Source organism: Chiloscyllium plagiosum, chromosome 12 (assembly GCF_004010195.1).
Source record: "Chiloscyllium plagiosum isolate BGI_BamShark_2017 chromosome 12, ASM401019v2, whole genome shotgun sequence".
Taxonomy (NCBI): Eukaryota; Metazoa; Chordata; class Chondrichthyes; order Orectolobiformes; family Hemiscylliidae; genus Chiloscyllium; species Chiloscyllium plagiosum.
This window is the reverse complement of record NC_057721.1, coordinates 6,367,051-6,379,220: the sequence shown is the minus strand read 5'-3', so window position 1 is coordinate 6,379,220 and position 12,170 is coordinate 6,367,051. Positions and strand designations below refer to the sequence as shown.

The following is a 12,170-nucleotide window of genomic DNA, read 5'->3' as shown; positions in this document are numbered from 1 at the left end:
CAACTGAGTCTCTGCTTGACAAAAGGCCCTGCTTACTCTCCAACACTCGCTGGATATCACTGCATTTGCAGCTTATTTCACTCCCTACATCTCTCTCTCTCTTGCTGCTTGCTCCCCCAACTCCCAACTCCATGTATGATCCCAATAAGTATTCCAGAAAAATATTCCATTGTTCACTTCCCTGAGATCAGTGGGAGTTGATCTGGGATGGGGTTCTTTGTCAAGTTGATGGAGAGTGGTGTGGTATTACCCCCGAAACATTTAAACCGTTAGCCCTAGGAGTAGGTTTGAGGCTCTCACCTTGTTTTTCTCACTGATGGAAGCGAACGAAACTACCTTAATTGCAGATAGAAGCAAAAAAATACACGCACATAGATGACAATCTGTTGTAATAGATGCACCAGCAGAATAAGCCTTCTTTGCTCTAAAGAAAACAATCCGTTCTTATCCAGCCTCTCTCCATAGCTAAACTGCTCCATCCCACATCACATTGTGGTGAAACTCTTCTGTGTCACTCATTGTTTGTCAAACATCCTACATCTGTGTTGTCATCTGTGATTCTGTTCCAGTGCCTAAGTGCAAATCGTGATTTTTTTTTAAAGTGGATCTAGCACTATGGAACATCAAATGCAACTATTCTCTAGTCTGAACACTGTTTCAGGTCAGAGTTAAAGTCATACAGCACAGAACAGATCTTTCATTCCAACCAGTGTATGCCAATAATAATCCCAAACTAAACTTGTACCACCTGCCTGCTCCTGGGTCATATTCCTCCAAACCTTTCCTATTCATGCACTATCTAAGTGTCTTTTGAATGTTGTAACTATACTCACATCCACAACTTTCTCAGGAATTTCATTCCACACCCATTCCACCCTCTGTGTAAACAAATTGCCTCTCATGTCTTTTTTTAAATCTCTTCTTACCTTAAAAATATGCCCCCAGTATTGAAACCCTAGGGAAAAGACAACTACCATTATCCCTATCTCTACCCCTCATGATTTTATAAACCTCTATAAGGTCACCTCTCAACCTTCTATGTTCCAGTGAAAGAAGTCCCAGCCTTTCTTTATAAATCAAACTTTCCAAACTGACAACATCCGAGTAAATCTTTCTAGCTAATAGTATCCTTCTAATAACAGGCTGACCAGAACTGAACACAGTACTCCAGAAAAGGTCTCACCAATATCTTTTACAACCTCAACATAATGTCACAACTCCTATACTTAAAGGACTGAGCACTGAAGGCAAGTATGCTTAATGCCTTTTTAACCAACCTATCTACCTGTGATGCAAACTTCAAAGAATTATCTACCCCAACCCCTTAGTCCCTCTGTTTGAAGGAAGCATACAAAAAATAAGACTAACCAGTAACTCTGAGCTCTGGTGGTATTAATTTTATAATCCAAAATTACAGCAATTACAACACTTCAGAAGTGCTTTGTTAGCTATAAAGTGCTTTGCGACTTACTGAGGCAATGAAAGGCTTTTGTTTTTTTCCTCGTTGAGCATCGCTGTCAAATATTGCCCTGAGATTCATAACATCCATTTGAACCATTAGTACTTGCACATTGAACATCAGTTTATGAATTGAGGTCACAGTCAGCACCTCCCTATGTACAGCATCCATGTGTTAGCGGACCTTGTAAACTCAAAGCCCTCCTAATCCAGAGTTGAAACTAATTCCTATTGGGTCTTGCCACACTATCATTGTGTAAGCTGCATTTATATTCATGCAACATTTCTCTTTTTTTTCCAAAATAAAACTGTTTCATTAGTGAGAAAAATGGCCCTGACTCAAGTTTCAAGCACCAAGTGTTTTGAAGGATATCAGAAGGTATATGAACATGACAGGTAAGTGAGTATAATCAGTCTCAGCAACAAGCTTTCTTTTCCAATTAAGTGTTTTATTGCTGGGATTCCTTTCTGTGATTTAAGGTGTCAATATTTTTATCTCAATGCTGGTTAAGGAATATTATAACTCTATTACAGAATTCCATAGAATTTAACAGCACAAAAGCAGGCATGTTAACCCATTTGACCTGTGGTTTAATACTGCCCCGTGCGACATGTATTTAGACTCTATACAGGTCTACTTTATCCTGTTTCATCTAAACCTACTGCTAAATACTATAGATTTCTCTCTATACTAATCCAACTTCCATTTATCTCATGAGGTTGCACGTTCCACATTCTAATCACGTTCTTGGTTAAGATATTTCTTCTGAACTTTAACTGGATTTATTAGTGACTGTCCTGTATTGAGCTCCCCACACATACAAACATTCTTTACATGTATCATGTCAAACCTCTGAATGTTTTTAACAGTCACCATTAGGTTCCCGCCCAACCCCCACCACCACCACAACCTTCCCTTTCTAGGGAAAAAGTATCCTAGTTTGCCCTGTTAATTATAAGCCTTGCAGTTCTGGCATCACCCCGTGAAACATTTTATACCTTTACCAATGCCTCCATGTCCTTCTAGTAATGTAGAGAACAGAATTGTGCACGACACTGAGAATGTGGTCCAACCAAGGTTCATACAAGAGTCATAAAACTTGTCTGCTTTCCTGTTTTATTCCTCTGTGAATGAACCCAGATTTTGTTTGCATTTTTTAAAACACCTCAGTAACATGCTACTTCGAGTGATTTATATAACCTGTGGGTCTCTTACATCTTCTACGTGATTTCGATTCCTGCTTTACAGTAAGTCTTTCCCACTTCAGAATTATCTATTAAAATTAATTTTGTCATCTATAGACCCCTTCTCCAAGCTTTTCTTTTGTCCCAGTCTTTGGTATGAACTACTAAATATATTTAGTTCACAGACACAGTGGTTAGCACTGCTGCCCCACAACACCACAGGCCCAGGTTTGATTTCAGCCTGTGGCATCTGTCTGTCTGGAGTTTGCATATTCTCCCCATGTGGGTGTAGGTTTCCTCCGGGTGCTCTGGTCTCCTCCTACAGTACAAAGCTGTGCAGTTTAGGTGGATTGGCCATGCTAAATTACCCCGTGGTGTCCAAAGATGTGTAGGCTAGGTGAATTAGCCATGGAAGATGTCGGGTAATGGGGATGGGGTGTGGGTTTGGTGGGATGCCTTTTGGAGGATCAGTGCAGACTCGATGCAGGTTATAAAAACTCATTTCGTGTATAGCATCCAGTCACTAATTTTATAGGGATAATTCCATAATAGTGTTTTACATGCAAGAAGTTCTCTGTCCTGACCAGTTGGGCCAAAATTTCATAGTACCAGCTGAGTTAGTCAGATCAGTTTAGAGTCTGTGTCCTAATTACAGTGTGTGGATCACACTCCACATGTGGTAGGCTTGATTCTCTGCAAGAGAATCTTGGTCTGGTATAGATGAACCCTGAGACACTTAAAAAGTTTTTGAAGAAATTAGCCCTCTGTTCCATGCCACACCCAGATGGCAGAATCCCGCTGCTGTAGGCGAAATCATAACTTGGTACAGTCATTCTGTTGGAGCCCTTAATTCTTTCAGCCGAGTTTAAACTCTCAAGAATATCATTCATCTCCTTCGGTGTTACCAGCAAACACAATTTAGAAAACTATCAACACCTCTGCAACTAAGTGCAGACCAGGAAAGAACGCCGATTCGAGAGTGAGTATTGAGAATGTGTCGTACAGTGTATCATTTGTGCAATGATACAAAATTTGATACATCAAGCCCCTAAATGGTTTATCTATTCACTTCTGCACCAAACTTTCAGGCATCCCTCATCTACAGAAGCTAGAATTTGACATACTAAGTTCATTTCAGTGGATCAAATTGAATTGTGGTCACCTTCACTTTCACGATACATCCAGCATGAAGGGATCCATCAGTACTACTTGTTCTTCAATTACATAATAAAGCTGAACTTAATGTTACAAATTTCACTGTACAATATTTGTATCTGATGGCACCTAATAACCATGTGACTTAATGGTTTTATGATCACTGGATCGATGAAATGTCTGGAAATGGGCGAATTTGTTTCTTGTGATCTATATCCCTTCCGATGGTCTCCACAAGCCCACTCCTTAAATTCCCAGAACTTTTACCTAGTTTATTCTATGCACTGTTGTGCAGTGTAAATATAAGGCCATGGATCTACTGCTGGTGGAAGGAGAAACCCCTTGGGTTATTCATTTCCTTGCATCCACTGCCCTTTGCCTCTGGAGGCAGCAATAAACTGTTTACACAAATGGTTTTTACCTCCTTTATTGCATCCTGACTGGGATTTTGTTTTATCATCTTTGGCTTATTTGATGCACCGTCAATACCGGGTAAAGGCCGTGACCAAAATGTGGTTGTGTAGCAACTGTACGAAGACAGAGAAACTTACATTTCTGTAATACTTTTCACAGCCTCAGGAAGTGCCAAAAGCTTCATGACCAATGAAGTAACTTTGAAGAGTGATCACTCTTCAAATATAGGCATGTCTTGCCATCCACCTGACACTATTCAAAATACAGGGAACTACTGGTATGATTAACGGATTATTGAGCATCAGTTTTCCCTGAACCTGACACCCTTTTTCAGAATGGGTGTAACAGGCTATCTGCTTCTTCAAATCACTAGCGCATAATAAATTGATGCTTTTAAATCTAGATGGGTGATCCGAAATCAGATTGCAAGTTTCTAATTACTATTAGGGATTTTTGGTGTCCATATGCGACTGTATAACCTTGAATATGTCTAGCCACTAAATGGCTTCACTATTCAGTTCCACACAGAATATTCAGGCAGCCATCATCTATAGAAGCTAGAATTTGACATAGTTAAGTGAGTTCAATACAATGTGTCAAATTAAATTGTGGCCTTCTTCATTTTCACAAAACATCCAATGTGGAGGGGCCCATTAGTGGAACTTGTGCTTCAATTACATAATAAATCTGAACTTAAATTATTTTAAAATCAGCAGTGCCATACCCAGACTTCAGAATCTTTCTTCCTTTTCCACTGCCCTGCTCTTTTCTAAAGGCAGGCTGTAAATCCTGCACTGTGCCTGTCCTGAAATCCTAATTGCCAAATAAACATTGGACTTTGACAGTACAGCTCTCTGGAAGAGTTTATTTTTTGGACCTGTTGTTTTCCACAACATTAAAATAGTATTTCCATTGCGTACCTCTATTCACTAGTCTACAGACTCTAACACACTTAACGCAGAATATTGTTAATATAGTGTGTGTCATTTTTAATTATTTCTGGAGAAATATTGTCTTCATTTTAATGTTTCACAGTGACATGCACAATAATGTCCTCATTATTGGTTTACAGATTCAGTGAGGAATGGTCATGACATAGATGCAGTAGAGAGATTATTCAATTTCACCACAAAACTAATGTGCTGTTTACCCTCCAACTAGTATCATATCCTCCATCGTTGCTTCTATTTATGCATTTAATCACAGTATAACTGAAAACCTTTAGAATGATCTAAATTCTGTTTAACAAAATAACCTTAGAAATTATAATAGAGTACTTTCAGAACACTAAATTAGAAAAGTTTAACAAGATTTCAGCAAAATTTGGCTGGTTTGCAAATTGTTTGACCGTAACCAGACTGTAATTCAACTGAAGTCTCCACCTTTCTTACAGCAAATTGAACACTGGGTAGGAGCAGGAGGAAAGCATTCCTGCTTCATGTCTGCTTTCAGATTTCAACTATATTTTCCTATCTGCTCCTCATTTTTACAATTTCCAGAGAGACTAAAAATCTCTCTATCCCAGCCTTAACGGATACTCAGCAATAGAGCTTCCACAACCCTTTTGAATGAAGAAATTTCTCCTCATGCCAGTTCTAAACAGTCAGCCCCCAGTCAGTGAAAACAATGTGTTGCCTTCAGAATCGTGTATGTTTGAATGAGATTACCTGTCATTCTATTCAACTCAGGAGAATGTATGCCTAATTAACTCAACCTCTCATCGTACAATAACTGTCTCATCCCAGGAATCAATTTTATGATCCCTCACTGCACTGCCTCCACTGCAAGTATGTCCTTCCTTAAATCTGGTGACCAAAACTGCACACACTGTTCCAGGTGTGGACAAACCAAAGCCCTGTAGAATTAGAGCAAGTTGGATTTAAACCTGTGTCCTGCAAAAAGGCCAACATGCCATATGCTTTTTCCAATTGCTTGCTGTACCTACATGCTAACTTCTTAGATGAATAAAGTTAAGTCTCTGAGGATCAACATTTCCAATATTTGAACTTTGAAAACATATTCTACTTTGTGTTCATATGACTAAAGAGATTAACCTCATGCTATTGTTTTTCTATCACAAGAATACAAGAAACACTAACTTTCTATCACAAGCCTCTCCAGCTTCATGTTCGGCTATTCACTAAGGTTATGGCTAATCCAGTTGTGACTTCAGCTCCGCCTCTTTGCCTGTCTCCATTAATCCTTGACTCCCTTATAAATCAAAAATCTGTCAAACTCAGCCTTAAAATATATTCAGTTACCCCAACCCCTTTACTCACTAGGGTAGAGCATTTCAAAGATTAATGAACTCTGAGAAAACAAATTTCCCTTCCCTCCATCTTTAAATAAGAGGCCTCTTATTTTGAGATTCTACCCCCTGAGGGTAAACATCCTCTCAGCACCTGTCCTGTCAAGTTCTGTCTAAATCTTAGCTGTTTCAATAAGGTCACTACTCATTTTTCTGAACTCCATTGTGTGTAGGCCCAATCTTCTCCACCTTTTCTCATGGGATACTCCCTTCATGCTGTGACTCAATCTAGTGAACTTCTTCTGGACGACTTCCATTGCAATGCCCTCTTGTTGCCTACTCACTTAACCTGCCAGTGTCCTATGAGTCCTTGTCTATTAACCTTGTGTGTTTTGGAGCTCTAGTTGTACTGTATCTTCTGATTCCCCTTTGTTTATCATGCTAGTTGTATTCTCAATAATAAATTCGTCAAACCTAATGACCATTTTATAAAACCATCCAAAGATGTGCAGTTAGATGGATTGGCCATGGGCAATTTGGCATGGCCAATCCGTTTAACCTGCACATCTTTGGATGGTTTTATAAAATGGTCATTAGGTTTGACGAATTTATTATTGAGAATACAACTAGCTAACCCACCTAGCCTGGACACCATGGGCAATTTGGCATGGGTTAGCCATGGGAAATGCAAGGTTACAGCGATAGAGTAGGGGATTGTGTCTGGGTGGGATGCTCTTAGGAGAGTCAGTGGCCTGCTGCCACACTGTAGGGATTCTGTGATTCTATGTTGACTTTGTATGATCATCCTATGATTTCCACAAATATTAAGATTTCCTTCATAATAGATTCCAGCATTTGTTCAAACTGCACTTTCCTGTTCACGCTCTCCCTCTTGAATAATAGTGTTACCAATTTTCTAACTTGCAAACTACTAGAACCACTTCAGAATCTAGGGAATTTTGGAAAATACATAGCTAGCACATCCACTATTTCTGCAACTATCACTTTTACAAGTCCAAGTGTAGACTGATCAGATCCTGGAGATTTGTCACACTTTTTAATCCCTTGATTTCTGCAATATTTTGGAGGTATTATTGTTATCACTGCTGTTTGTTTTGTTTTTGATTCTGAAGTGGTCCAAAATTGCACCATTTCTGATAGAAATCAACCGAGCCTTCTATGAAATGAGCTGTAATGGTTGTTGTAAAGTGGGGTGCAAATTGATACTGAGTGGAGAGAAGCCTAGTGACCAAAACATAATACCATGGACATATGTCATGTATACCCCATTTTGAAACTTGCATTTTTAAACAATCGATTTCAAATATCCGTCCATTCCACATATTAATTTGTGGCTGACTTCAACCACTATCCTAAGTTTTTGTGGAGCATTTTCTTGAATGGCTAATTCAGAATTGACATTGCTCAAGTCTTGTCTCGTGTTCAGTCGAACTGTGTGAAAGCAGTCTAGGTACCTGTCTTGTTTTCTCTTTGAGTGCTGAAGTATTTTTCCAAATTCAGTGTTTACCTGAACAGTGTGCCTGAGATTAAACCTTGCCCAACAGTGGTAGATTCACCATTTTTGTATTATTTGCCTTGATAGTTTAGGTTACCACTTTTTAAAAATAAAATTCTAATTTTGTTTTGAATGACAGCTATGAGTTAAAATGCAAGATGCGGTTTGGAATTTATCTGCCTCCAAAAGCTGAGCGTGTGAAGTGTCCTGTATTATACTGGCTTTCAGGTAATTTATCTCTCTTCTCTGAGCTTTCCTGCCACTTACTCTGATCATGAAAAGATGCCTTTTCCTTATGGGTGTGCTTTGAATTTAATAATTTGGAACTGACCCAGTAAATAGGTCACATGAAAATAAATAACTGTATCTAAGCTATCCCTTCAGTAGTTCACCAGTAACGCAGTCATATATTTGAAGATTCACTAGAGAAATGGGGAAATTGTCTTCTAATGAGGCTGCTGGTTTATAATGCTGCTTGGAAGGCGAGAGGAGCCTTTGCATTTTAATGCATGATGAGGTGTATTTTGTTTTTCCTTACCTTAAAAATAAAGCTTTATTAAATTGGTAATTACTTGCAGCATAATACATCATGTGTCACGGACTCTGAGTCCAAGTAACTAAAAGACTTGAGCCAAAATTGACAGGGCGCAGCTCATTACCTGCCAGAGAGCTAAATAAGCAGGGCCGTGCAGTGGGATGTGGAAAGGGCGTTATTCCTGTGGACGTCCAGAGAAGCAGAGAGCCAGGGCCTCCACACAGCCCATTCTCGGCCATGTGAGCTCACAGCTTTATGAGCTGTCAGTGCCTATTTTGAGATATTTACAATTGTCACATTGATCATGGGACACTGATTTTACGGTATGCATTGAGTGGTGAGCCACCCACATCCCTGTCGTCTAAAGGTCTGTGGGGTCGGGAAAAGTACTTTAAATCTGCTGACTGATTTTCTGGCAGAAAGTAAAATGTTCCACAAAGTTCTTGGCATGAAAGCCACCAGATGCCATCTGTGTTGATGTGGCTGAACATCTGTTGAATTTTAATCATTTTTCAGCCCTGTGAATTAATTGCTGACTTCCAGAAATGTTGAATGCAATGGACGGCAGAGATTTCTGATGGAAAGCAGTGTCAGGCTGTCTGAGTGCCCTCACCACTCACCCCAATCCCAATTTAATGCCATAATAATTAAAAAACTGGATGCTGGAGATCTGAAGCAAAAGCAGAAATTTGTTGGAGAAACCCAGTAAATTTGGCAGCATCTGTGGGAAGAGGGCAGAGTTAATTTTTCGAGCCCAATGACTTTTCATCAGGGTTCTGATTTAAGAGTCACTGGTCTCAAAACATTGAAGCAAAAAGCATGTTTCCTGGATTGTTCATAATAGGCAAATTACAGATTGTCCTCAACCAGCCCGATCTTGTGAAACCCAAAACAAAGCACTTACTTTTCGATGTGATTTCAGGTTTGGATAACACTTGTTGAACCGGCCCATGGTCACTAATAGCTAATCTAACAAACAGTTTAAAGTTGAACACATGATGTGGCTCATTTACACTTGCTAAAAGCAACATGTGCAAGAGCCTTTTCCTTGCAACCAAAAGGAATATGTTCTGGCCTTGTGCCTTTGTTGTATTACTGAGGAGTTTGGGGAGCCCATAATTTCCTCATGGCAACGCTTCAGCCAATCACAGCTGCTGAGGAATTGGCGCACTTTTCTCCTATGGTATACGTTGTTCTGAATCTTTAAAATTTGACATTCACGTGTCTATCTTGTGTTTTAGCTCTCTTAAAGTACACCCTCATCTTCATAACACCTTCCCCCTTAAGAAAAAAATGAACCATCATAGTGAAAAGATTTTTTTTGACTTTTTAAACAAATTACCCTAACATACAGATAACTTTAATATAAGTTGCCCTTAACTTCTTCCCATATAACTGTGTATATGTAACATTAAATAAAGACAAATCTCATCTAAACTCTATCAGTTAAATCCACGATAACACATCTGCAATTACATTCTTACAACCCACAACATGTACGAGTTTTAAATTAAAAGTCTGTAATATAAGACTCCAACGAAGTAGTCTCATATTCTTTTCTTTAAAATGTTCTAAGAATGTAAGCGGATTGTGTTCAGTGTAACAACCGTCTCTGACACATTGTTTGTGACATACACATTAAAATGTTGTAAAGCCAGAACCAAACTCAATAGTTCCTTTTTGATTGTGGAGTATTTCCCCTGGTGGATGTTGACCTTCTTTAAAAAGTAACCAACTGTCAGTTCAATCCTATCCTCATCTTCCTGTAGGAGTGCAGTTCCAACTACAATGTCACTAGCATCGATGGCGACTTTAAAAGGTTTTGAAAAGTTTGGTGTAGCTCAAACTGGTTTGGAGGTTAATATTGATTTCAAATGGTTGAATGCCTCCTGGCATGGTTCTGTCCACCGAAACTTTGTGTTCTTCTTCAGCAAATCGGTTAACGGTGCCACTACACTGCTGAAGTCTGGAACAAACATGCAATAGAATCTGCTGAGTCCTAAGAATCAAAGTACCTCTTCCTTCGAGGTTGGTCGTGGAAATTCCTCGATGGCCTTTGTCTTTGCGTTCCATGGGGTCAACCTTTCACGACCGATGTTCTGTCACAAGAACATCACCTCTGCTTTCGTGAATTTAGCTTTATTTCAGTATATCACCAATTTTGCTTCTGGTAGTCGTTCAAGGAGCTCTGCCAACTGTACCATGTGATCTTTCCAGGACTTACTAAAGATCACTACATCGACCAAGTAGATTGTACAGTTCATTAACCCAGCCACAACCCTGTTCATGAGACTTTGGAACGTGGCGTGCGCATTCTTTATTCCAAAGGGCATCACTTTAAACTGATATAGCCCGTTTGGGGTTACAAACGCAGAAATTTATTTTGCCAATTTTGATAAAGGTAACTGCATGAACCCAAGCATTAACTCTTGGTGACGTAACCGGCTTGTCTGAGTTTCTCAATACAGTACTCCAATCTAGGAATGGGATATGAGTCCGACTTTGTAACAGCGTTGACCTTGTGATAATCCACACAGAATCATTGAGTCCCGTCCGGTTTGGGAACTAAGACGATTGGCGAACTCCACTCACTCTGGCTTGGTTCGATGATGTCCTCGTCGAGCATGGCCTCCACCTCCATCTGGACCTGTCTAGCTTTGAAAGGATTAAGCCGATAGGGGTGTTGTTTTATCGGAGCAGCATTTTTTATGTCTACTTAATGTACAATAGGATTGGTCCTCGCCATCTGATTCTTACATATGTTTTTGTGCTACAATAACAAATCTTTGAACTGTGTTCTATGCTTCTGAGACAGATAGCTTACTAACCTCTCCCACTCCTCTTAATTATTTAATCTATTTTGAAGCATTTCAAAATCCATATCGTCTGGATTTTATTCCTCAATCTGCAGGGCATTAACTAACCCCTCTTTCTCCAGATCTTTCTCTCTAGTGTAATCGATTTTAACATGTTCACGACATACTCTATCTGGCATCTTTACTAAATGACTCAACTTTTTCTCAATTTGATAGGTACCACTAAACCTGGCTTTGAAGGGATCTTCTATCACTGATGCCATCTGCCTAAAGCTCCCTGGGACTCAGGATGATATGTACTGGATTTAAAGTGCTTTATACCTAAGCTGTCCATAACCACCTTAAACAGCCTAGCAATAAAATTTGACCCTTGGTCTGACTGAATCCCTCTGGGTAGCCCATACCATGTAAAGAAAGCTGCTAACTCCTCTACTTTTTGCCTTGATACTCCATAATGGAATGGCCTCCGGAAATCTGGTAGACCCATCCAATTATGGTTAACAAATACTGGTTCCCACTTTAATTCTCGGGAGGGGACCGACACAATCAATTTATAACCCGCAGGAAAGGTTCTTCAAATGTGGGAATTGGCAACAAAGGGGCTGGTTTTATTACCGCCTGTGGCTTACCTACCGTTTGGCATGTATGACACGTATGGCAAACGTTAACCATATCCTTGTGCATTCCAAGCCAATAAAAATGTTTTTGTACCTTAGCCTGAGTCTTTTGTAACCCCAGGTGACCTCATACAGGTAGTTCATGTGCTACCGTATCCCCTCCTGTCTCTATGCTACCAGCAACACAATCTGGTGCACTTCAGCCCATTTCTCCTCTGCACTAACC

At 39.7% G+C, this 12,170-nt stretch overlaps 1 protein-coding gene across 1 annotated transcript in view; it reads left to right on the top strand.

Annotated features, from left to right (window-relative positions):
• Positions 1 to 1,760: 1,760 nt before the first annotated feature.
• Positions 1,761 to 12,170, top strand: part of esd (esterase D/formylglutathione hydrolase) — a 25,851-nt gene continuing 15,441 nt past the window's right edge. Inside the window, exons 1-2 of the mRNA XM_043700371.1 lie at positions 1,761 to 1,854; positions 8,116 to 8,204. Of these exons, the coding sequence (XP_043556306.1) occupies positions 1,787 to 1,854; positions 8,116 to 8,204 (157 nt within the window). The 5' untranslated portion in view covers positions 1,761 to 1,786. The remainder of the gene's footprint in view (positions 1,855 to 8,115; positions 8,205 to 12,170) is intronic.